This window comes from Rhamphochromis sp. 'chilingali', assembly GCF_963969265.1.
Source record: "Rhamphochromis sp. 'chilingali' genome assembly, chromosome: 6".
Taxonomy (NCBI): Eukaryota; Metazoa; Chordata; class Actinopteri; order Cichliformes; family Cichlidae; genus Rhamphochromis; species Rhamphochromis sp. 'chilingali'.
The window spans coordinates 5,087,453-5,114,445 of NC_137933.1; the positions used below are offsets into that span (position 1 = coordinate 5,087,453).

Consider the following 26,993-nt stretch of genomic DNA (forward strand, 5'->3'; position numbering starts at 1 on the left):
TTAATCTGAGAATCTGGCGTTTCTGGCAAAACACAGTTATGTTTAAAAGTCGATTCAGGATTTAATGAATTGATATCGCTTTATTCAAGCTACTCACCTCCCACTTCCACCTGCACTTTCAACTGGACCACGGCCAATCAGAGAGGTCCCGCCCCTTACTATCTCTGATTGGTTTAGTCCACGATAGGGGCATAACGTGTGTCTGTTGTTGACCACAGGGAAGGTTGCAGATTTTTTTTTTTTGCTACCCGAACAGTTGGTCGCACAGGTGCAACCAAATTTTTTTTTTTAGTCGCACCAATTTGGTCGCATTTGCGACCAAATTGGTCGCACTCTAGAGCCCTGCCGAGACTGTCCAAGCCGGGGCTCGAACCGGCAACCATACAATCGTATGAGTATGAGTCTGTGGTCTGGGAGAGAGTCTGTAACTCTCTGTCTGCAAAACACAGCATATAATGACCAATTTTGGGCAATTAATTATATAGTTACTTCTTCAAAAAAGTAACTCAGTTTGGCAAATAAAGTTTTTTGCAGCTATTTTTTTAAACGCAGCCAATACGTTTTTAAATAAACATTTCAAACTATTTACAGAACAATCAGCTGTTCTGCATCAAATCTGATGCCACACAAATTATTTGTGCCACTCCAAAAAATATTTCTGTCCACTATGAGATAAAGGAGAACAACAGCCTGATACCTGCAGGCCTGACAACAGGAGATGTATCACTCCTGTAACACCTGTAACATTCAGAAATTGCCTCATTGTTTTGACACACACAACAAAACTATTGACTACACTACACACTGACTACACAAGATTTGCGCTAAACGTCTCAAATCTCTCACATCTCAAAACACCGCCGTCACTCCTAAAACTTCCCCCCGTTTCTTAACAACTAGATGCCACGTCACCATATCATTTTTTGATTTGTTGACATGGTACTTTTTTTGGACCAATAGGAAAGGTGGGGGGTGGGGTTTGTTTTTGCTCACAGGCTTTCGAGCCTTTTTTCTTATAAAACGCCGTTTTTACCGTTTCTTCCTGCAGTAAATATAAACAACGACAGTATTCAGGAAGAAAACCAAACATTGCAGATATTTTTATCACAACTCTGGTTTTACGTGGCCGATCAACACAATTTAAAAGCTGGTATAAAGTCCACACTTTTTCCGTCAATTGTTACAAAACAGCTAAAAACCCATCTTTTTAAACTTGCATTTGGTTGATTTTTATTTTTATGTTTTAGCTTCTGTGAAGCACTTTGTGATTTTTATCTTGAAAGGTGCTATATAAATCACATTTTACTTACTTACATACTTTAAAGTATTCTGATTAAGATTCTTCTCTGGAATAGGAGTGTGACAACTGATTTTTCCTCAAATCTATTATCAAGTTCTTGCTGTTTTTGCTTTTTTATAGGACGAGTATATATTTTCTCTGATTTTAATCTAATTAATTAGGTGCTTCCAAACGTCTTCCTTTGTTTAAAAGGCTTTGGGATGGCCTGTTGGGCTGTGTTTAAATCCATTCAGTAGTGGCTGTAGCAGTAATTGATATAATCCTCCTGTTGTGTTAATTCCTCCAATATATTAGATATAGGAGATTATAGACAAACTCCAGTATTTACTTGTCAAAAGTTACATATAGTTTAGTTTTCTCTCAGTGCCTCGATGAATCTCCTCCTCAGAGTAACATCTTAGGATGCCTCTGATCCAATGTGGAGCAAACGTCCAAAACAAAAAGCTGCACCTCCACAGAGCCCCTGGAAGTCTTGGAAAGTGGCAGTTTTCCTTACATTATCTTTTCGAAGGACTTTACTATCTAATTTGTGAGGTCACAGTGCCTGTCACCATCTTTCATATACAGTCTATGGATAAGCAGCTTTGTTTTTGCTTGTTGTTGTATTTTCACTTATTCTTCGTTGTTATTGTTTTTAAACTGAATACCGTTATTATTTGTGTGAAGAGAGCTTTCGCTATGTAGCTCATGGCTAATGCTAATGGTGTTTAGTTGTCATAGTTGAGGTAGCTTGATAGCTAATTTGTCAGTGGATTCCATCAGGTTCCCGTCCCGTCCCTCTCCGCTTTGTACGTAATGACGCAGGAGAGCGTCATGGACGGCGTACACTGCGTGACGCGTCAAATCTTCCAACTCAACCGCCGCTTCCTGGCCGGCCCAGGCAGCCGCCTCAGGCCCCGCTCCTCACTGAACCGCTATCCGCTTATTATTGTTATCACACCGACTGAAGAGAGCTCCGCTCCGGCTGCGTGGAGCTGCCGCCGGGATGAGTGGACGGAAAGGCTAAAATTTGCACATCCTCCGCAGAAGTCTCGCCGCTTGGTTAGTGTTTGACTTCTTTTTATTTGTTTCGGTAGTTAAAGGCTTGCAGGGAACTGATTTTTTGTATTTGTCTTCCTCCAATAAGAAACGTTACTGTAAAACTCTAATGGCAGCTAACTCCACGGAGAAGCTCTAAACTGCTTATCACAAGTTTTATTGTCGCAGGAGCTGAGCGCTGCCGTTTTCTGTTTTTATTTTTTGTGTGTGCACGGATATCATCTGCTGCCACTCATTGGATCAACTCTCACAGCCCCATTTTCCTGTCCTTTCACACCCAGCAACATGAACACACAGTGGTACACTCACACATTTATCAGTCTCAATGAAGAAGCTGGAAACCTTCATTACATTTGTTTTAAAGGAGTTTAGATACATATGATGATGGGATTTTTGAGTGGTTGGTTTATTGGCTCTTAGTAATAAAATTGGGAATTTATGTTATTTCATTTCATATTTCCAAATATTATTTTTTTCCATATATATGGATTTATATGTCCGTATATAGGCTTTATTATATGCTTGTCTATAATAAGAATAATAAGTCTAATAAACTGAGTGGTGTGCATTAATCTTGCTATTGTTACAGCAGCGCGGGGCTGAGCGAGGTGCAGCCTGAGGAGCAGCTGCTGTGGTGATGGTGTTGGACTTGGGCGCAGTCTTCATGGATCGGGTCGAGGGTGAAAGAAGTGCTGGGGACCTGTTGAAAACAGACGCTCGAGAAGATCCACCCAAAGCTGTTAAAAGGTGCGGCGTCACAAAAAGGGAGACGGTGTCACACAACGGGCTCGCAGCCCCGACGAGCTGCAGCAGCCAGGTAGTACAGAGAAGATCATCAACATCATCGTCATCAAAATGTGGGACTGCATCCAGAACGCCACTCCGGAGGCCCCTCAGCCTGGAGGTGACATCCCAGCGCATGAGAGGGTCTCAGGAGCAGATGGTGGACCGGAGGATCCTACAGCCTCCTTGGCGCAGTGGTACGGCTGCCCCCTCCCCCCCGGCTCGTAGCCTGACCAGCCCCAGCCTGGGAGTGAGTGGCTGGATGCGCCGTAGTGAAAGCACCTGCTCCGTGAACTACTCCCTGGGGCTGCGGGGCAGTAAGGGGCAAATGCGACCGGCCACCTCCCTCCCTCATATTGCTAAAGGAGTGGGTGGTTCAACACTCCCTACAGCCACCAGGCCCTGCCTGCTCGTTGCCCTCAGACCTCTAAACTTGGAGCAGGAGAAGCAGGCTTTCTTCCAGTCTGACTACAAGTATGAGCCTCAGTTTGAGTATGCGCAGCCTGAGCCCAGGAGCGTGCTGGACAAGTACAGAGAAGGCTCGGGTCTCTTTCTTGAACAGGTGTGTCACATTCAACCAGTCTAACAGTCAGCTCTGAGCTCATGAGATCATGAGGATGATGATAATGATGATGATGTGTTTAACTGCAGGCAGTTGGGATCATGGAGTGTGTCCTGAGGAAGTTTGGCTCCTATGAGAACTTTGAGGAGGTGACTGGTGGCAGCGCTCTGCCTAAAAGTCAGGTGTGGGCTGCTGTGCGCAAATACCTGCAGAAAGAGGGCTGTGTGGGGGAGGTGAGTGCAGTAGCCAGATTTCAGTATATCTCTGCTATATTGTGTCCATTGGCTGAATGCTGAAAATGCTGAAAAAGCAAACAACCCCCCCCCCCCAGAAGTGTTTTTGGTGAGACAGTAATGTGACAGAACAGCTGCAGAAGTGACAAGCTAACAGTAAACCTACATCTACAGGATTACTTGAACCCTGTGACTGATTTAGCTGAATGACTTTCCACAAAGCAGCCGATGAGCAAAATCTGATGATTTTGTGTGCGTGTTTGTGTCTCCAGGTTGTTGTGCGTCTATCTGAAGAGCTGCTGTCTCAGGCTGTGATGGTGGTGGAAAGCTGTCGTCCTACTCTGACCATTAACCTATCTGGGGCTCGACAGCACTGGCTGGAGGGAATGCTGAGACATGAGATCGGTGAGCAGATAATAATACGTAAGCTTGGTAGAAGTCTTTCCACATGGTTTCTATTCCCCATAGCAGTTGTGACACAAAGAGGTAATTGATTATTATTATTGTTATTGTTAATATGGCTGACATCATTTATGGTTTATAACAGTGGTCCCCAAATCCCGAGCCATGGAACAGTACCGGGTCTCTGAGTAGTTTGGTACCGGTCCGCGAGAGTTGAGGCTCGGGTGTGAAATTTATGGTTTTCAAACTTTTCATGGTTTTTTTCGTTAACTCGGTTTCCCCGGGTCTTTCCCGTGTTGTAGCTGTGCGTCTTATTTTGAAAGAAATATTTATGCGTTACCATAGCGACCGGAGAGCATTAAGGGGCAGAGAGGAGGACGTTACTCTCAGTGTTGTTGTCAGGAGGACGCTGCTAATAAAGTTACACATTTACACAGTGAATTCATGTTTATTATTATATTTACAAACTACCACAAGTTTTTGTCTCAGTCGTATCATTTTATTTTGCTGTATTTATCCGCCACACCGGTCGGTGGCACAAAAAAGGTTGGGGACCGCTGGTTTATTATAAGCTCTAGTCAAATGATTTGATTGAGCTTGAGTTGCAGCTCCCAGAGCAGAAAAATGAAGACTGTTCTAATGTGTCAGAAACTGCCACCAGAGCCTAGCCACGAAAGTGAGTCGGTCCTTAAAGACTCCTGTGTTAAAATACCCAGCCTTACAGCAGAATTAAACATGTGTACACCAATCTATATTTTGGTGTTTATAACAAATTTTCAACTTCATGACAACAGCACGGGGCTGCGTTTTCATACAGTTAGCCTGGCGGTGTCAGAATGGTAGACAACAAACTGACAAATGGTGTCATGCTGGCTATACTTTAATAAATGTCTGTGGTTGAATCAGCAGTCAGTTGCTAAACTTCAAGTGGCCTTGAGGTTTCCATTGATGAAGAATGGACCCACTATCTGTGTACCCCATATACCACACCAAACCATCACTTTTGTTGTTCCAACAGTCTTGGAGGGATCCATCCAATGTGGGTTAGTGTCAGACCAATAGCGGTGATTTTGTTGGTTAACTTCACCATTCACATAAAACTTTTCCTCATCACTGAACAAAATATTCTGTGTGAACTGAGGGTCCTGTTCCAATTTTTGTTTTGCCCATTCTGCAAATTCTGTGCCCCAATCTGGGTCATCCTCATTGAGATGCTGCAGTAGCTGGAGTTCGTAAGGGTGTCATTTGTGAGTAGCTAATATCCTCCGATGTTCGACTAATGCCACTCTCCAGTGACATGCGGCGAGTGCTACGCTGTGGGCTCTTGCTGAATGAAGCTAGGACAGCCACTGATGTTTCTTCATTAGTGACAGTTTTCTTGTGTCCACATTTTGGCAAATCCAACACTGAACCAGTTTCACGAAACTTAGCAAGCGGTTTGCTAACTGTAGCATGGGAGATGGGTGGTCTCGTAGGGTGTCTTGCATTGAAATCTGCTACAATGACCCGGTTACTGCGTTCACCAGATATCAACACAATTTCGATCCGCTCCTCACGTGTTAACCTCTTCGACATGTCAATGACTGTGAACAAAGAGAAACTTGTAAATAACTCATGAAAGGATAAAGTTATGTTGAAACCAAGCACACCATTGTTTTTCTTGTGACATTACCAATAAGTGTGATGTGTCACATGGCCCTCTTCCTATTGAAAAAACAAAAGTTGTATCCAAGATGGCCGACTTCTAAATGGCCACCATGGTCACCACCCATCTTGAGGAGTTTGCCCCCTCACATATACTAATGTGCCACAAACAGGACTTTAATATCACCAACCATTCCCATGTTATTACGGTGTATCCATATAAATGGCCCACCCTGTATATGTATACAAGTGTGCACATAGCACTGCAGCAGACTGCTGAGGATCTGATTGTTAATAAAGCTGTATGTTCTCTATGTCAAATAAAGTTTGAATTGATGGAGCCTGTGATATTGGGAGTTACAGTGTGCCTGCTCCAAACCCACCCATGTCTGTTCAGAGATTTCCTGCTGTTATGAGAATCTGTTCTTCTCACCGGTCTGCACCTTCGTGCTGATTCCTGAAAGAACCAGATTTTTCCCAGATTACAAATTAATCTGCGGGAGAGTTCAGTGTAATGCCCTCATCAGCCCTGGGCTAAAAAAATCACTGTTACTGCATGCCAGTTAGCATGCTGGTAGCATTTGGGTCAAACCACAGTGGTACATCTGACAGAGTGGTTTTTAGATATGTGTTTTATCAAACTACAGTGTGAAGCATGTGCAGACAGCATGGAGGGCCAGCAAAGTGACTGCAGCAGCTTTCCTTCCTCTCAGGCACACATTATCTGCGAGGTGTGAACAACAGCGTGCAGCCATGGGCCACCGCCGAAGGCAGGAAGCAGTTTGGACTTAAACCAGCTAATCCCACAGAGGAGGGCCTGGCCAGCCTGCACAGTGTGCTGCTACGGAAACAGCCCTACCTGTGGCGCGCGGCTCTGCTCTACTACACAGTGTACCACGCCACCAGCATGAGCTTCAGCCAGCTCTTCAGCCACATAGCACGGTTCGTCCAGGACCCGGACGTCCGCTGGGAGTACTGCCTGCGAGCCAAGAGGGGACAGACGGACACCTCGCAGCCCGGTGAGCGTGCACGCACAAACACACACAAGAAACATGTAAAATTAATAGACTTGGCATTTTCCTAGGCAAAACCTATAAGATTGAATGCAATGAAATGTAACAGTATCAGGTTAGGATTTCATGCAGTGATTAACTTTGACTATTTAGGATTTTTTTTCTTCTATAATGAGTCTCTCCTGAGTGGGGAAAAAGCCTAAAATAACCTGTAATATAATAATATGAACACCCAAACATAAAGCCTGTAATCCACAAAATGATCCCAGCGAAAAACTGTGAAAACGTGTTTTCATGATGTTTGTCATATTGAAATGTTTCAGATGATCAAACAAATTTAAATATTAGACAAAGATAACACAAATAAACACAAATTAAACATCAAGTAACTGTGGTGTATCGCATCTTTGGAAGCATTTACGAGTTCAGTTTCCCAGCCACACCCAGGCCTGATTATCGCCACACCTGTTCACAAACAAGCCCGGCTATAAAAGGTTATAAAGCCACGTCTAAAGCTGCCAGATAACATTCTGGTGATCCCCGAGACTTTTGGGAAAATACTCTGTGGACTGATGAGACAAAAGCATGAATTTTGCTGTTTGCCAAAAAATACTCGTAAATACTCTAGGACAGGGGTGTCAAACTCAAATACACAGTGGGCCAAAATTCAAAACTGGAACAAAGTCGCGGGCTAACGTTAATATTTATTAAAATATATTTATTCCTCCAGATATAAGAATGAATCTTTTCTTATGGACTCAAACACGTTTTGCTGAAAAACTGAATATGGAACAAGCAAAGCTTAATACTAAACAATATATATATATTAGCTGTATAATACCAGTAGGCCAGCTCTAATAGGAATTTGGTATGGCTTCGCGGGCCAAATGTAATTAGGCTGCGGGCCAAATTTGGCCCGCGGGCCAGAGTTTGACACCTATGCTCTAGGAATTACAAGTAAGCCTGCAGTCTGAGAGCAAAGAGCTCTAACGGGGTGGCACGGTTAGATACGGCCTGATTATTCAAGACCTTGTATGTGGGAAGCCAATACAGGAGAAATCTGCTCTCTCTTTCTAGTCCCTGTCAGGACTCTTGCTGCAGCATTTTGGATTAGCTGAAGGCTTTTCAGGGAGTTTTTAGGACTTCCTGATAGTATAAATGCACAAACTCGTTTTTTAACATCACTCTGAGACAGGAAGTTTCTAATTTTACATGTTACAAGAAAAATGTTTTTATTTCTTTCAGTGCCACTCCCTATATAGGTTTGGACTTTCCCCTTGATAATAAACACGTTCATTTAGAAACTACATTTAGTGTTTACTTGTGTTAGCATTTAAGTGTGACAAACATACAAAAAAAATAGGAAATCAGAAAGGGAGCGCACACTTTTTTACACCACTGTACACCACTTAACACAGCTAATTACTAGTGTTGTCAGCGTTAATCTCGCCAAAATGACATTAATGCCATGACTGCATTAATGCGGCAAATCTCCGTTAGCGAGTCGCCCCGTGCGTGGGGCTGCATGCTGTCAACGCGTTAGTGTGGTTAGCTTGTTAATGCGGTTATGGCGTTAAGATCTTTTTAACGAGTGTAACGCTGACAGCACTAGTGATTAGCTGTCAAGTGTCAGTGTAGCACTCAACTACACCATGCCTCTGTGGACTGTGGTGGTGGTTTTTTGGTTTCATTAATATCAGTTTAGGGTTCTTTTTCAGCAGAGATAAATGATAAAATGAGAATTATGAAAACCTCAACTTCAATGTTCAGATTGTTCACATTTAAATTTTGGAAATATGTGCAAATTGGCTAATATGCAGATATTATTAAAATCCTATTTCTGAAAACCTAATATCCCATAATAGTCCTAACTCTTTAGTCCTTGAAAGGCATCCATCCATTTGCTTCCGCTTGTCCTTTTTAGGGTCGTGGGGGGGCTGGAGCATATCCCAGCGGTCTTAGGGAGAGGCAGGGCACACCCTGGATAGGTCGCCAGTCTGTCACAGGGCTAACACACAGACACAGACAACCAATCACACTCACATTCACACCTATGGGCAATTAACCTATCCACACTAACTGCATGTCTTTGGACTGTGGGAGGAAACCAGAGCACCAGGGGAGAACCCACGCAAACACGCGGCGAACATGCAAACCTCACACAGAAAGATGCCGGCCTGATGGTGGATTTGAACCCAGGAGCTTCTTGCTGTGAGGCAACAGTGCTAACCACCAAGCCTACTTGGAATAACCCTTGAAGTAGAGCAGGGCGATATGACCAAAAATATTTATCACGATATACATTTGAAAATTTGCAATAACGATGTAACTGACGATATAATTGACACGAGACAAAATACTTTACAATTCCACAACTTTATTAGTGTGAAAGACCCCATCAATGTATTTTCACTTAAACAAGCAGCTGTTTTTTATGTGCATTAAAGTTATATAAAAATTTAACAGTGCAAATGCAAATTCCTTGCTGACAGTTTAACCAAAAGGCATTTCCAGTGGAAACTGGGCGACATATCCTCAGCATAACCATGTATAATATGTATAAAAAACAATAATTGCTATAAGAAATTTAATTTGTAGTAAATTCTAAATGCATTTAGGACATTTTTTACTCACTTTGTCTCTTTCACGATGTTATTTCTCTCTCCAACAACGTAGGTTACAATTACATTAGCATGACCTATTATGCAAATTAGGCAATTACATCATTTGGCGACTTCTAGCGACTTTTTGGACAGCCAATAGTGATTTTCCTTACTGAGGAGTTGCCAACACTGCGTGAGGCTCTAGACTACAGTAGCCGTAATGCTCTGGCAATCCATCAAGCAGTGCGCCTTCATAGCTTACCAAAGTCGTACTAAAACATTTTTTGACAGATTTCTGTGCGCCATGTACCACATAAAATCGGTTCGCGGTCAGTAAGCACAACCAGAATTCATACACAAGGCACACTCTCGATTTTTGAGAAAATTAAAGGATTTCAAGTGCACCTTGTAGTGTGTAAAATACATTATAGAGAAGAAAAGAATATATCGCGATATATATCGTTACCGCACATGCTTCAAATTATACCGTGATATGGTTTTTAGGCCATATCGCCCAGCCCTAGTGCCATAGGGCTCCTTCCATTTCTGAATGATCGCTTGAACAGTGCTCCGTGGGATGTTCAAGGCTTGGGAAATCTTTTTGTAGCCTAAGCCTGCTTTAGATTTCTCAATAACTTTATCCCTGACCTGTCTGGTGTGTTCTTTGGACTTCATGGTGTTGTTGCTCCCAATGTTCTCTTAGGCAACCTCTGAGGCCGTCACAGAGCAGCTGTATTTGTACTGACATTAGATTACACACAGGTGCACTCTATTTAGTCATTAGTACTCATCAGGCAATGTCTATGGGCAACTGACTGCACTCAGACCAAAGCGCCCTGAATAATTACGCACACCCCACTTTGCAGTTATTTATTTGTAAAAAAATGTTTGGAATCATGTAGGGCAGGGCGATATGGCCAAAAATATATATCATACGGTGGCCCTGAGAGGCCAAACGGACTGCAACTTCAGTAAACACTTGTAAAAAGAAAAACGCTGCAAAAGCACACACAACACAATAGAAATGTTTCTGGGGAGACAATAACCGGACGGACCAGTTGCATGAACCAAAACATGTATGTACGGCTGTATCAAAATTCAGCCTTCTGCAGCCTTACGGTGTGTTCACACCGAACGCGATGGACGCGAATAAAACGCCCCAAACGCCCCTAATTTGACGCGTGTACATTCGCGTCTCAACGCGTGTCCAAGAAAAATCCATCGCGCCTCAAAATATGATATTTTGACGCGCGTGAACCGGAAATGTGGGAGGAATGTGGGAGGGAGTTGTGCCAGACTGGTATCTTTGCAAGATGGCAGCTATCGAGCTAGCGCTTGAAGAGAGAGTCTCCCTTCTCTATGTACTGTGGAGAGCAGAGCAGCAGCGTAAAAGACGTCCTCGCCGTACCTGGGTCCATCAGGTCCTCCAGAGGCATGAGCAGTTTGGTGAGTTTCACCACTTGCTCCAGGAGCTGCGCCTGGATGACGGCCGATTCCAGCGCTATCACCGTCGGCCAGTTTGAGGACCTGCTTTCCCTCGTCGGTCCCAGCATCGCCCGCTTAAACACCAACTACAGACGCTCAATCCCACCTGCAGAGCGCCTGTCCGTCTGCCTGAGGTTAGTAAAACTATTTAATACGGTAGTCCTTTATTGATATCTGTGCTAATATGCTAATCCATCCAGTTATACACTGCTAACATGGATGTGCTATGCTAACAGTGAATGCTGTCGGTGTTTACTGAAAGCAAACTGTGGTACAGAGACGACTCTTTATAATATTTCTAGTGATACTCAGAAGCTCTCATCAAGTCCCGATTTAATTCGATTTATGCTGTTATCAGTGTTTGCATGATAGCATGGCTGTGGTGTCACATCAATGTATGCGCTCGGTGTTTGCTGATATCAAACTGTAGCATTAGGACCACTGAGTTAACCTTTGTAGTGATACTCACTCCTTTTTATTTAGACCTGGTTTAATTCTGGGATAGTTGAATGTTTGTATATAATCCCTGCAGCTGTCAGACTCTATAGCAGGGGTCACAGCCTTTATTAAAACAGAGTTAGATAAAACTGTGAACAGTTTGGTTCATCTCTAGTTACATGGTTCTATCTTGATAAGCTGTCTTATCACAGATTAATTTTTCAAAAATATTAATGATTTAAGCAAGGAAAGGGCTACATGTCAACACACAACTCTTTATTTCTATTAATGTCTTACTTCATTCCTACCTGATTGACATGTTTAGGAATTATGAGTGATTGGCTCACTGTAGTTGTGAAAGTTGCTACCAATCAAATTATGATATGTTAAAGTTAAAACAAAACACAACTGTTTTAGATATGACCTAATATACATTTTGTAATTATCCTTATAATTACAAAATGTTTTATGTAAGATTTAAGTTTTGTGATTTATATCTGACATCACAAAAGTATTTTGGAATTTGAATAATGTATTTTGTAACTGCAGTACACATAATACTGATTTTGAACAATTTTGTCCAGGTTCCTTGTCACCGGGGACTCCTTCAGGACCATCGCGTTCAGTTTCAGAGTCGGTGTGTCCACGGTGAGCCAGATCACCCCCCAGGCAGCGACGTCCATCTGGGACTGTCTAGTGGACGACTTCATGGCTGTGCCTTCACCTGGAGACTGGCGGTCCATCACAGAGGGATTCCAGGAGCGCTGGAACTTTCCTCTGTGCTGTGCAGCTCTGGATGGGAAGCACATCCAGACAAAGGCACCCCATATATCATATAGGAGACACACACATTGATATACACTAAATATTCATTTCATTTCTTTTTTGTGGTGCCCAAATTGATGCACCTGCTTGATTTTGTTTAAACAATTATTGCACACTTTCTGTAAATCCAGTAAACTTCTTTTCACTTCTCAAATATCACTGTGTGTGTCTCCTGTATGATATTTAACTGACATTTTTTATTGTAACAACCAACGATTTATACAGGAAAATAATGTCTATTAACAAGGTTGCCCAAACTTCTGCATCCCACTGTATCAGTATATTTTGTCATTAGTATAATATGAAATAAATTCTACATGTGTCAAGTTGTGTGCCAACATTTGCTGTGTAGTAGAACTGAGACATTAGTCATTATAAACATTTATTTGAAATAATATTAAAAGTCTCAAACAGAAAAACATTAAACATAAATATATAAAATATAAGAATTTACAGAGAGACAGGAATAAAAAAGGACCAGCTGCTCTCCAGAGCAGGAACAAGGCTGAGGAGGAAATGCTCCATTGGAGACTGGTGTGGCCTTTTCAGGGACTCCAGGATGGCCAGCTCCACCGCCGATGGACCGTCCTGGGACCCGTCCCTCATCTGCCTCGGAGCCATCCTCCTCTGTGGGCCTGTAAAACAGCACAAAACACAAAGAAATGAGAATGCTGCTACTAGATTTTAATTTCAACATTGAAAAAAAAAAAAAAAAACAATAACAGGATATAATCAGATTGGTTGTAGATATTTAGTAAAGGTGATCACAAGGGAATCCCACCGACTAAAAAGGTATCAGTGCTTGCTGTACATATCTGTGGGTGCAGCAGCAGGAGCTCAGGGACTGGGGATGCTCTGCTGCAGAATCAGTTGGTTCTATCAATACAGTATTAAATGTTAACAGGTTGGATATAATAATCGTAGAGTAGACAGTGGTCCCTCATTTATTGCAGGGGTTCTCAGAATAACTAGCCCCTGGTCACAGTTCTCACAATTGATTCTCAAAGTGCAAACCTTTGTAGATTGCAAAACGTAAAAGTATTATTATGCCGCGGTTTGTCTTCATCTGCCCGCCACTTTCGTGCGCCTTTTTCCCTCACGGTGCAGGTGTCTATTTCCGAATGAGGCTCATAGTTATGGGTGTTTTTGTGCTGTTTTTTCTATTGGACGCGATGGTTATCAAAACCAAACGTGATAAATTTGGCAAGCGCAGGAGATTTGTCAATCAGGCTGCAGAATGCAATGCTGTACTGTGCAATAAAAAATCAGCGAAAAAGCAAAGCAGTGACGGATGAACAGCGGGACCACTGTGTGCTGTTTATTAATAAACAATAAAATATATTCCTAAATGACAACATGCATAAAAGCAGAACGGTATTTGTACGTCAGTGGGAAAATAGCGGTGGCTTGCTAGCTTTTGTGCAGCTTCCCCGGGTCAGTGAAAACTTTCAAAAGAGAAATGAATGAACTTACCAGGTTGCCCGATCTCTTCACATATATTCCTCCAAGCTCGGTCCTTTTTATTCCTGTCTCGGTACTGAAAGCAGCTGGTGTTGTACAGCTCCGAGTTGTTTGCTACCGCATTGATTAGCCTTCCCCTCCATTGAAGTATGAAAGGCTTTGGCTGGATCTGCCCCTTTGACCTAGGTAACAGCCACGTCACCAGGCTCCTGATTGGTTGTCGCGGCGCGATTTGACGCTGGAGTTCAGATTTTTCCAACTCGAGCGGTAGACGCGAAACGCGCGTATGCACAAAATGCAACACAAAAACTCACGCGCGTGGTTTTATTCGCGAGTCAAACGCGCCAGACGCGCTACACTGACGCGCGTTTCACGCGTTTTGGCGTTTTCGCGACGCAAATCTGCTTCCGAATTTTCGCGGGACCCGCAATCGCGCGTCATCGCGCCTTTCCATTGACTTTACATGTAAACCTGACGCTCTATTCGCGTCCATCGCGTTCGGTGTGAACACACTGTTGAAGTACGCAGCCTTAACGGTCCTCAAGGGCCGCGTACTCAAAGACCGCTGAGGCCGGAAGTGCGAGGCTTGTAGGCTTGTGAAATGGGACGGTCTAGCCTCCGTCGCGCTGCCCAGGTTGCCTAGCAACCATGATACTAACAGCTGGAAACGTTTTATACAGCTTTGTTTGACAGAAATGAAGGAGAACATATTTTGTACATTTGTTTCTACATGAGCTGTGTGTGATGTGATAAGTATCTGAGGCTGAGACCACAGGACTGTAAAACATGATTTTTGGGCTTCATTTCTATACTGAGCAGTCATTTAAGATTAGCTAGTAAATAACAATTAGCTAATGTTGTTCATGAGACTAAAGTCATCTCACTTTGGTAATGTAAATATAATATGGCCAATATTATATTAATCATTATTAGTTATTACAGCAGTGAACATGAACTCTGAGCTTCAGTAAAGATTCAAGTTGCATTTATTTATATTTCCTATCACCTTAAATCTTCACTTAAAGACAAGTATCTTTGACAGTGTATCTATAGATGTATTATATATAAGAGACAAATATTGTTCTTTTAATATGTTGGCATTATTAAATTTGGCTCAATGCTTATATATATGTGTGGAAAAAGCAAATGTGCGAGCTGTGATAACTGTTTCTGATAGAATGAAGAGTAGACTGATATATGAAATATTCCTTTATTGGGTGAGAAAATCAGACCATGTCATAACTGCTGTAAGTCATACAGAATAGACATCAGAGCCTTAAACAGGCTGACGTCTGCTAAATGGGTCAAACTGGGCAGAAAGTATCCAAACACATAACATCCTTATAGAATATGATGTAACACTATAGATCAACTTAGCTCAGAATATATAAAGCATATAAACAATTACAGCAATATGATGCAACAAACACAGCAGTGCTACTAATCCAAAATACTCAAAACTTCATAGAACTGAAACCAACATTTATTTTTAGCTCCATTCTGCTGCTGATACATACTTTAGGTTTCTGAACATTAAACTTGTTGCTGCCTTTCATAGTGTGTAACTTGAAGGCCCTGAGTACTTTCTCCCACACTGAAAACACTGGAATGATAAAATTATTTGAACATTACCTAATAAGACTGATTCAGGACAGACAATTAGTTATTTTAAACTTTTCTAGCAGTCCTTCACAAACAGGGAACAGTCTGTCTATTCTCTCCATCTGTCAGCTGCTGCTGGCTCTTCCTCCTCCTCTTCCTCACACACTGCTGAGTTTGTCCTGGTGGATCATCAGGGGTGCAAAGCCTCACAGATGATGTGCAGCAGTGGCTCCCTCAGTCTGTCCTCACTCTGGACACTTGCAGTCGTCACACATGGAAATGAAATGTGTGATAAGCTGCAGGATTCAAACACAAGTGTAACTTATAAACACATGTTCATACTTTTATTCCACAATCAGAGAGAAAGAAAAAAAGAGAGAGAGTGCAGGACAGACAGACAGGTGGCAGTCTTAGGTGTACACACTGCTACACAACAGCACCAGAGAAGGAGGATTTAGTGTTTGTGTTATTACGAGTGTAAACAAGTAGAGTTCCCAGATGGTACAGTGGACACACGTGTGACTGCTGTGATTAAAGCATCTTTCTTTCAGCTTAACGAGTGAACCGTCAGCTCGTTCAAACACACGTTAAAGTCCATTTGGCTCGACACCTCCGAACAGAGGCAGCAATATAACATAGCTAACATTAACAGTGCAGTGAATCTTGCTTGTGCCGTGATATTCAGGACTGCAAACCGAGCAGCATCACTGACTTTCAGCCTGTTGTGTTTGTGGATATATGACTGACTTTAATTATCCATAAAATCATCAGATTCTCTGTAAGATTAAGGTTGACTATCTAACGGCGTATAAAGTAAAGGCTTTAAAACAAAGTAAACACTGAAAGTACAAACATCGCTAATGTCACATAACTTTGCCGGCATGTGGCCAACAGTAATGTTTTAATGTTCTTCATTATTAAACATTTGCACATAAATAAGTGACATAATATTCAGAACTTACTTTTGAAAGTTTACTCTTTGGCCGCTCCGCTTCCACTTTGAAGTGTCTCCCAGTCCCAGTGCACTTGTTAGCATGTTTTGGTTCGTGCAACTGGTCCGTCCGGTTATTGTCTCCCCAGAAACATTACTGTTGTGTTGTGTGTGCTTTTGCAGCGTTTTTCTTTTTGCGGCGTTTTTCTTTTTGCAGGTGTTTTTCTTTTTGCAGCATTTTTCTTTTTGCAAGTGTTTTCTGAAGTTGCAGTCTGTTTGGCCTCTCAGGGCCACCGTAATATCACGATATATATTTGAAAATTTGCGATAACGATATAACTGACGATATAATTTCTGCGAGACAAAATACAAATCCACAACTTTACTAGCGTAAAAAAACCCCATCCATTTATTTTACTTAAACAAGCAGCTGTTTTTTTATGTGCATTAAAGCTATATAAACATTTAACAGTGTAAAAGTAATTTCCTTGCTGAAAAGTGGCCTTGCTGTACAAACCTTCATTATTAAAGTACATAAAACAATATAATAAGAAAATAAGCCTTAAAATATATATTTAAATCTCAACATCCTAAACCTTGATCAGCTGTAAAACAGCCTGTTTTAATTTAAGCATTGTTTTCAATAAACTGCATGCTCAAAAAAATGTTTTGTCTCTCTCACATTTCTTTTTGTTGCATGTTGAAGCTGTACTTGGAACCTTGTTAAGATCTAAACATGCAAAATATGATTTTTTTATTTATGTTTTTTCTACATTTTTCAAGTGTGAATTGAATTGGGACTGTATTACAGGTACTGCGCTGCAGTGGTTTGTATCATATCTATCTAATAGACTCCAATTTGTTCATGTAAATGGAGAGTCCTCTTCACTCACTGAGGTTAATTATGGAGTTCCACAGGGTTCAGTGCTAGGACCAGTTCTGTTTACACTACACATGCTTCCCTTAGGCAGCATCATTAGAAGACATAGCATACATTTACACAGCTATGCAGATGACACCCAGCTCTATCTATCCATGAAGCCAGGTAACACACACCAATTAGTTAACCTGCAGGAATGTCTTAAAGACATAAAGACCTGGATGGCCTCAAAGTTTTGGTCATCTTTGCTGCTAAATTCAGATAAAACTGTGTAGGGCTGCAACAATTTGAGTAATTCAAATTATTTAAGTTAAAAAAATTCTCCACCCAAATTCTTAGCTTCAATGCTTCGTTAAATCCGCGGCTGTGTAGTGCACCATTGTGTTAAACACAAGTGAGACCCGGGCCCTATTTCAGGAAGCCGGTTTAGTGCAAACTCTGAGTAAGTATACCCTGAGTTAACGAAAACTCTGGGTTTTCGGTTTCACAAAGCGAGTTTAGATTAATTCCAAGCGAGTTACTATGACGACACACTCCATGAAGCTAACCTGCCCCCTAGCAGGTTTACTTCAACTAACCCTAACTTTCTCCGCCTCTTTGTCGGAAACCTGACTGTGGGAAGTGTCAGACATGGCGTGCCCCTTCCTTGAAGAGCCAGTAGATGTTGAAGCCCAAATTCTCCGCAGAGCTCTCCGCCGGGAGAGAGTGATTAGAGCGCGTTCGGACATTTTATCATTTCCTGATGATCTCCTGTGTGAACGTTACCGTTTTTCAGCACAATCTATAATTGATTTGAATAACATCCTCAGGCCTAATATTGCTCATGTGACACATCGCGGACATTCTCTCAGTTCTGTACATATTATTTGTATTGCACTTCGTTTTTTTGCAAACGGGAGCTTTCTGTATAATATTGGTGACGCTGAGCACGTTTCCAAGGCTACCGTCTGTCGGGCAGTCAGGAATGTTACAGTTGCACTGAAACGTCTCCTGTACTCGTTTGTGGTGTTCCCCGATCATAGACCCACAAGATTTATCAAAGAGGGATGCCACAAAATTGCAGGTATCAGGATGAACAAAACTTAATTCATGATGTGGTGATACTTGAACTACTACTTCAATTTTACATTTATTCCCACGGTTCCCAGGCGTGATTGGCTGTATAGATGGCACTCACATTCCAATCATTGCTCCTTCAGTAAATGAAGGAGACTATGTGAACAGGAAGTCTTTCCACAGCATTAATGTACAGGTACATAGTTCCCTGTAGCATTTCAAACTAACAAATTATTTCATTATAGTAATGGATGCTAATTTGTGTTCTCTGCACTGTGAAGATCATATGTGATGCTGCCAACATTATCACAAATGTGGAAGCCAACTGCTCAGCCTCTGTGAGTGGTGGTGGTGGAGGACCCCCACCTGTTTTTCAGGCCTCCGCTTTTTTTCTGTTGGCTATAACGGGTCACATTTGAGCATACAGAGTAAGCAAATATGTACTTGTAATGTGCTCAGATAATTTCAATAAGTGCTTACAGAGCGGAAATTAATGTAGCCTCTAACTGCAATTGATTTACATGGGACAAACAGACCAAGCACTATGGCTCATAATACAATTACACCTTACCTGTTTGGACTATATTTTTATATTTCATTTTTACTTGCTGCCAGGAACGTTGGGGGCCTGTTGGGTTGCACCTGCGCTCACATCACATCACAAAATAAAATGTATAAATTAAAAAATAAAATAAAATATAATAAAATAACGTGTTAAATGGGTGGAAATCCCTAGATCAATGTTTAAATTAACACTCACGCATTGACTCTGTCGGCTATGTTTTGCCATGCATGCTCCCTTTCTTTTGCAGCTGAGGCTGTGTTACTTTTTTTCCGCAAAATTTGCATGTTATCGGCATATGCTGCCATCAGAATTTCGGCCTCAAGCGCTGTAAAATACATTGACCGCGCCTTCTTTCCCTCCATCTCCATGGTGACTCGCTTAATCTGTGCTCCACTAATCAGGGCTTTATGTATCCTCGTGCGCGCGCTTAACTTGGGGTTAAAGCAACTCCACGTTGACTGAACTAATTGTTATCAGCCTTTCTGAAACCGAATATTCCGAGTTGGACAGTTCGGGGTTACTCAACCCTGAGTATCGTTTTTCACTCTGAGTTTTCTAAACCGGCTTCCTGAAATAGGGCCCTGCAATAGAAACATATTTAGGAGCAACACATGAATAAAAAGTTTGACAACATTAAGTCCACGCAGCCCTCAGTTTTAAACAAGCAGCAGCTTTCCTGTAACCACCATTAAAACTTTACTGGGAAAAAGCCCGAAGGAGTTCTTTGTTATTTTACTCAGCCCTAAAAAATCTCTGAAATATGGTGCTTTTAATGGGGCTTACACTGGATAGCATTACTTTGTCCCCCAGTAACACTGCAAAGGATCAATCAATCAATCAATCAATCAATCAATCTTTATTTATAAAGCACTTTTCATACAAAAAAAAAAGTAGTACAAAGTGCTTTACATGGTTAAAAGCAGCCCACCCCACCCCACCCTCCAACTCACTCCCCACACTCCAGGGCTGGACTGGGACAAAAAATCGGCCCGGGCATTTTGACTAGAGACCGGCCCACCAAAAATGTGATGTTATTCAGGGGTAAATCCGCAAAGGATTCTGGGAACTTGTGGCAAGAGGTACTAGCGCATGCAGGCTTTCAATTGAACTCAGTTACACAGCGATAAAAAGAAACACAAAAAATGGCAAGAAGCTGTTGTATTATTAACTGCAATAGCCGGTGTTGTGCCAAAAACTGATTGTCTGCCAAAAACTGATTGCTCGTATTTAAATTGGTATAAGTAACTTGTTGGGCTATAATATGTGAAACATATGTCAAATGCATCCCTCATGGATGACATAAAGTCATCTCTCCGTCTCAATCTCTCTCTGCTGCTCTTCTGTCTCCTCTGTCACAGACTTCTCCACTTTTGATGATAAATCAGCCTGGTGCAACATGTAAGGATTGGCACAATTTGTTAAGATTTTGAGGAGTTTGAGAAACTAACCTTAAGCATAAAATAAAATTTACTATCAGTAACTTCATAGCACCCGCCCAGCAGTATATAAACTCTGTCATGCTAGCTAGTACGCAGTACCAGTTATTCTAAGCGACTGTAAAAAGTCAGCACAACGAAAACAAACTACAACTAAACTTGGTTTATATCTGACACAGATAGACAGCAGGTCATAACTTCTTACCTGAAGTTCAGTTCCTCTGCCACTATGACCGGCGGCCGCCTCGGGTCTCTCCTCCTCTTGCCTCCCCTTTCCCTTATCCACCTGCTGGCCTCCACCACTTGCTGATGTTGCTAAATCTGTGGAAGCTATGCCATAGCTACCGCCAAACAATTCAGTTATTTTTACACATTTGGCAGCGTCTGCCTGAAGGGCTTGTTTCTTTTTGGCCCTAATTTTTTCTGCACCTCCTTTCCTTTTTTTGTTTTCCATTTTCTTTAGTTCGTCTATAAGATTGCTAAACAAGGGGGAGGGTGCATCCGACCTCCTCGGCTGTAATTGGTCCAGCCCAGAGTCGATCATGACAAATCGATCGGCCCATAAAAACAAAATATCGCCATCGGGCATACCGGCCAGTCCAGCTATGCCACACTCTCATTAACATAAACGATGTGAATACACGCATATCCCCCCCTCCCCCCACACACACACGCACACACACGCACACTTAAAGAGTAAAATTGGGCTGGGTACGCATGTGCCAAGTGAAGAAACACTATAACAGGGCCACAGCAGCCACGGTCGATCACAGCCCCGGTGCGCAGAGAGCGCCCTCCGAGGAAACACTGGAGATATGACACAATAGGATATGTACAGGGTAAAACGATAAAATAAATAAGAACGGGATACAATATAAATATAAATAGAGTAAGAAGATTAAAAAATTAATAAGAATAAAATCAATAAATATTAGGTAAAGCCTAAATTAATAATAGAATAACCGGATAGAATAAATAAGCAGAAAATAAATAAACGTTAAGTAAAAGCTAAATTAAAAAGGTGGGTCTTGAGCCTGTTCTTAAAAACATGTACGTTCTCTGCGGCCCTGAGCTCCTCCGGCAGGCTGTTCCACAGACGAGGACCATACCACTGAAAAGCTGCCTCTCCGTGAGTATGTGCCCTGACTTTAGGGGCAATCAAAAGGCCAGTACCAGAGGACCTCAGGGTCTGCGAGGGTTCATATGGTAAAAGCAGATCTGAGAGATAAGAAGGCCAAAGACCATTAAGACATTTAAAAACCAATAAAAGAACTTTAAAATCGATCCTGAAACACACGGGGAGCCAATGCAGCGATTCTAAAACCGGTGTAATGTGGGCCCGCCCTCTGGTCTTCGTCAGCACACGAGCTGCCGAGTTTTGTAAAAGTTGTAAAGTTGAAATATTCTTTTTAGGAAGACCAGAGAGCAGGGCATTACAGTGATCAATGCGACTGGTAATAAAAGCATGCATCAGCATCTCTGTGTTGGCCCGAGAGAGAATAGGGCGGACTCTGGCTATATTTTTTAGATGATAAAATCCAATTTTGGTTACATGTTTAATATGTGGGATAAAATCAAGCTCAGAGTCAAAAATAACACCCAGGTTTTTGACTTGTAGCGAAGAACATAGTGAAAATGCCTCTAATTTAGACAAGAGTTTCTCTCTCTGAGCCTCGGGACCGACGATTAAAACTTCAGTTTTGTCCTGGTTAAGCTGTAAAAAGTTTTCTGCCATCCAAGATCTTATATCTAGAATACAGTTAAAAAGGGCATCCATTGGTCTGGTGTCATCAGGAGACACAGAGATGTACAGCTGAGTGTCATCAGCGTAACTGTGAAAGTTCACTCCATGCCTCCTGATGACACTGCCGAGAGGGAGCATATACAAATTAAAAAGTATGTGGCCTAAAACCGACCCTTGAGGCACACCACATGTCATTTTATGGGTCTTAGAGGAGCATGTATCCATACTCACCATAAAAGTTCTGTCTGAGAGATAGAAAGTGAACCAGTTGTGTACAGCACCAGAGAGGCCCACCATGTGTTTCAGTCTGTTTAAAAGAATAGCGTGGTCTACTGTATCAAAGGCTGCGCTTAGATCCAGTAGCACCAGGACTGAGAGCTTTTGGGTGTCCCAGTTACATCTAAGATCATTTAAAACCTTTAGGAGAGCAGTCTCTGTGCTGTGGTTCACCCTAAATCCAGACTGGAATATCTCCAGGATCTGTCTATCATTTAGAAAATCAGTAATCTGAGTAAAAACAAGTTTTTCTAAGATTTTACTTAAAAAAATCTTAGAGAAACTTGGAAAAACTTAGAAAATCTTAGAACTCTTGGAGTTCTTTCTGACCAGGATATTTTCTCAAGTGTGTGTATCAAACAAATATGTAACTGCTTTCTTCCATTTTATGGAATATCTCTAAAATGAGAAACATCCTGTCTCAGAGTGACACTAAGTCTTCACCTTACAATATAAGTACGTTGAGGCAACTGTTGTGGTTTGGTGCTATATAAACAAAATTGAATTAAATTGGAAAAAAAGATTTAATTGTGCAACATGACAAATAATCGTAATTGAAAAGTTAGAGGCTATTTAAATCCTGTAAGCATCATTTTACAAGCTCTTCTGTTAATCTCGCTAAATTAAAGAGCTAAACAATCAGAAGTGTCAGTTGACCTTTAAATGAGCAAATCAAAGTGAACTCAAAACTGTAATCTGTAACTTTGATTATTATTTTTGTATATTTCTGTCTTAGGTTGCTTCAGCAAAGATCAGGTGTATCTGGACGGGATCCTGCGGATTCTTCGGCATCGAAGGACAATTGACTTCAAAATGTTAACTTCTTTAGGCAAGGTCAGTCAGACTACCCACAAAAAAGACTTAGAATTAGATTCAGAAGTATTAAATTAAATCATACATGGCATTGAGCTCCCTTCATTGTGTTGCAATATGTGATAATATGTACACTCTCTGCCCTCCACATGGTTTCTACAGTTTGGTCAGAAGTATTGAATAAATGTAAAACTCAAGGACTGGGTACATGAGTTGGAGTTTATGTTGAATGTGGTCCCCCATCTGTTTTGGGGATAACCACCTCAACAGCTACCAACCACCATGCTCCTTGCAGCAGCCTGGAACCCTGCAGAACTAGGCACCAACTCTTTATCCTCTCAAGGATATTTGAGGGTGCATGGCAGTTTGCACATTCAGTTCACATATGTTCTGTGGACTTGGAGAAAGCATTCAACCACATCCCTCGGAGTGTCCTGTGGGGGGTTCTTTGGGAGTATGGGGTGTCCGGCCCGATGCTTTGAGCCATTTGTTCTCTGTATAACCATTGCTCCCCTTTGTCACTGATTCTGTTCATAGTTTTTATGGACATAATCTTTAGGCACAGCAAGGTGTTTGAAGGTTTCTGCTTTGGTGGCTTGGGCAGTACGGTGGCATGGTGGTTAGCACTGTTGCCTCACAGAAGGTCGTGAGTTCGGTTCTACTATCAGGCCGGGAGCTTTCTGTGTGGAGTTTGCATGTTTCTTCCCCGTGTTTGTGTGGGTTTTCCCGGGTACTCCGGCTTCCTCCCACAGTCCAAAGTGGGGATAGGTTAATTGGTAACTCTAAATTGCCCATAGGTGTGAATGGTTGTCTGTGTCTATGTGTTAGCCCTGCAACAGACTGGCGACCTGTCTAGAGTGCACCCTGCCTCTCACCTTTAGACAGCCGGGATGGGCTTTAGCCCTCCCACAACCCTGACATAGATGCTATGGTGCCTTCAGAATCTCATGTCTGCTTTTTGCAAGTGATGTGGTGCTGTTGGCTTCATCAGGTGGTGGCCTCCAGCTCACACTGCAGCGGTTCAAAGTCTTAGGCCATGGTTCTCAGTTACAAAAGGGTGGAGTGTCTACTCATTGCAGGGATAAATTGCTGCCCCAAATGGAGTAAGCTTTTTATCCATTGAACAACCAGCTTTGATGCATGGTTGGGATCATTGTTTTGTGGAACATCCTGTTGTTTACAAGAGTCAATCACGTAGCTGAAGATCTGAGGTGAAGTTCAAGAAGTGGGTGGTAGTCCTACTCCTTCATTATATCATCCTCTTTATGCAGTGTACCACTGTCAGCAAAATAGCTCCAGAGCATAATGCTACCACCACCCAGTGCAATGTTCTTAGGTTTGAAAGCCTCGCTTTGCTCTTCCAAATATATCTCTCGTCATTGTTGGCAAATAACTCGGTCTTTGTATCGTCTGACCATAAAACGTTTCCCCAGTAGGTATTTGGCTCGTCCATGTGGGCAGCTGCAAATTTCTATGTAAAACTTGCTTCACTGTGGACAGCGATCCTGGTTTTCCACCAGTTTCCAGTTAATGGTAGGCTTGAGCCTGTGTTGTTCATGAACATACTAACCAGTTTTCAGTCATTTGAGGGTACATATTGAAAAAAGTGTGGGAGCAGTGCTTTATGTTTGGACGGTTCATGAGTCCTTTCTCCCTTGACATTTGTAGGTGTCTTATGAAGATGTGGAGAGACTCCGACATCTGGCAGTGCTCTCCAAAACTAGAATCCCGCATTTCATGCGAGACCAGGAGCGGTACCTGCAACATCTGGACCACATCATCACCATCAATGAGCTCGAGGATTCAACTCTGGAGCACCTTCTACCGTGACCATCCCACCCAAAGAGAAGAGGAACTGGAGGATCTTCAGACTCTACCATGTGGTGACCCAATTCTTGCTTAAGAGATCCAGTATTACTGATGCTTTATTGGAGCAATTTTGTTTTCTTAAAACTTGAATGACATGAACAAAAGGGACATACACACTAACACCTCTATCTACATTTCACCTGTGTCCAATGCATGTTTGTGTGGCTTTTCCACAGAGCCAAGTACAGTTTCTGTGCGCCGTCGCCTTTACTGCTATTATGAAATTACCTCAGTACTAAAACTTTATGATGTAATCAACTTTATATATGTAAACTCACTCATAATCACAGAAATGTTCACAATCACAAGCTTTATTTATGCAATTATTTAAGTTTTTCTTTTTTTTACTTTGAGAAAACAGACTGAATGTTTCTGGTATTAGCTTTATACGTTCTTTTTTAGACTGCGTTGTTTTTATGCCTTTGATTATTTGCATTTTAAAAAGAAGACACCAAGGACACATTTCAAAACTGAGACCATGAATCTTAAAGATATCAAGTGCCAGCAGACTCAGTCTGACCTTCCACCAGGGATAATTAAAATATCAGTGTTATTAAGAAGATAATCAGCTCTTTTATCACTGTCTTAACAGTGTCCTTGGTGGTCTTTGATTATCAGTATGCTACTGTGATGTGTGCCCGAGACCCTGACCCCAACTCCACCCCACTGCGCAACAACCAAATTTTCCTTTGAAATGTCAGAGGAATGGTTGGACATTTTGGGTTGCTTACGTTTATTGAATAACTTGCAGAGTTATATTACGATTTATAGGATTGTCATGTCTTTGTAGTTAAACTGCTTCTATGCTTGTGTTAAAGAAGGCAAATAAGGGTTTGCTTACCCTGAGCTGAGTCTGTCTAAAAATACTGTATTTCATTACTTGGCACATCAGCCTCGTCAGTCTGGTTTTTGCTATGTGCTAAAATTACAGTCTTTTCTAAACAAACAGTAAAAACGTCCTGGCCGGAAAAATGAAGTCACTGCAGAACTTGTGACAATAGGTCTCTGTTTTGACCTCTGCAAACACTTTGCTGCTGAGCTGATGGGCTCAGTCACTCGTTTGGGGTCATAAATGCAAACTAATTAGGTCTGTAAATCTTGGTCATACCATAAAAATCTATATCAAGTGAGTCATGACAACAAAGTCCCTGATATTTCAGTTGAGCTTTGCAATGCTGCTTAATACCTTAATGACTCATAGTTAGTCCTGTGGCCAGGAATCACGATCTTTATTCCCGTTGTAGCAGTGAAACTGAAGCTCAGTTCTCTCGGTGCAAACAAAGAGTCACACAAAAAATTACATTTAAGTTACAGTTCCAGCCAGGCTAAACGTTCCCCGATTAGTGTGTCGCTGTTGGTGGCCTTTAGCTGTGGCTTTATATTTAACGTAGTCTTTTCTGTGATGGAATCAGTCTCTTATGACTCTGCAAGAGAGCAAATGTAGGTATTTCCCCTAAAAGTCTGTCTTTATTGGAAAATGTGCTGAAGTAACATTTTTAATACTGTGTTGGGCTTTTTGAGACCGTCTCATCCAGACTGAGTCTCTTGTTAAGGAGGAAACAGGGGTGTAGTGGGTGTGCCTTAAATGGGTGTAGCGCTCATCTGCTGTAGCTAGCCATGTGTTTTGTAAGCTGCTTTTATTGTGTTTGACACTTCAAACTTTAGATGTGAGTCATTTTGGGCCAAGCTGTCAGTCAGCACAGAGAAACCAGAAGAACCAGGTCACAGCAGCATCACGACACTAGCCTTGAGTTTTTAACTTGAAGATGAAAAGACCGAGCCAACATGTGAACTCTACAAACACGGTGCATTTTAAACACTTGGATTTGAAGATCAACATGTAACCCAATTATATTCTGCTGTGTTTAAGTTTTTAGCCACGTGATAAGCTGATATTTAAGATCTGACCTTAACGGCAGCCTGGTTTCACCTAAACGAATGCACCGATTTATAAACGCACGAATGTTGCAGAAGTGTTATTTTGTGGAAAACAACTTGAATTTCCAGTTTATTTATTAAAATGTACATACACTG

The 26,993-nt window shown here is 41.8% G+C and overlaps 2 protein-coding genes across 3 annotated transcripts; both read left to right on the plus strand.

The window, feature by feature from the left end:
* The first annotated feature begins 2,137 nt into the window (after positions 1-2,137).
* On the plus strand, positions 2,138-26,993 carry kiaa0895l. 2 transcript variants are annotated; one of them, XM_080885058.1, is made up of 7 exons: positions 2,138-2,341; positions 2,928-3,683; positions 3,773-3,916; positions 4,189-4,321; positions 6,676-6,981; positions 23,014-23,111; positions 24,759-26,993. In XM_080885058.1, the coding sequence occupies exons 2-7, from the start codon at positions 2,976-2,978 to the stop codon at positions 24,918-24,920; spliced, it is 1,551 nt and encodes a 516-aa protein (XP_080741184.1). In that variant the 5' UTR covers positions 2,138-2,341; positions 2,928-2,975; the 3' UTR covers positions 24,921-26,993. The 2 variants fall into 2 exon arrangements, with proteins under 2 accessions (XP_080741184.1, XP_080741185.1); XM_080885059.1 differs by having other exon boundaries at positions 2,931-3,683.
* On the plus strand, positions 8,519-12,742 carry LOC308398420 (uncharacterized protein). Its single transcript, XM_080885060.1, has 2 exons — positions 8,519-11,197; positions 12,086-12,742. The coding sequence occupies exons 1-2, from the start codon at positions 10,938-10,940 to the stop codon at positions 12,354-12,356; spliced, it is 531 nt and encodes a 176-aa protein (XP_080741186.1). The 5' UTR covers positions 8,519-10,937; the 3' UTR covers positions 12,357-12,742.

What these genes read in the sequence shown, in the direction of transcription:
- kiaa0895l (XM_080885058.1), top strand. Translation starts at nt 2,976, where the DNA reads ATGGTGTTGGACTTGGGCGCAGTCTTCATGGATCGGGTCGAGGGTGAA. An exon ending in AAGAGGGCTGTGTGGGGGAG is followed by an intron (nt 3,917 to 4,188) that starts GTGAGTGCAGTA and finishes TTGTGTCTCCAG; the next exon opens with GTTGTTGTGCGTCTATCTGA. An exon ending in GACGGACACCTCGCAGCCCG is followed by an intron (nt 6,982 to 23,013) that starts GTGAGCGTGCAC and finishes TTTCTGTCTTAG; the next exon opens with GTTGCTTCAGCAAAGATCAG.
- LOC308398420 (XM_080885060.1), top strand. Translation starts at nt 10,938, where the DNA reads ATGTACTGTGGAGAGCAGAGCAGCAGCGTAAAAGACGTCCTCGCCGTA. An exon ending in CGCCTGTCCGTCTGCCTGAG is followed by an intron (nt 11,198 to 12,085) that starts GTTAGTAAAACT and finishes AATTTTGTCCAG; the next exon opens with GTTCCTTGTCACCGGGGACT.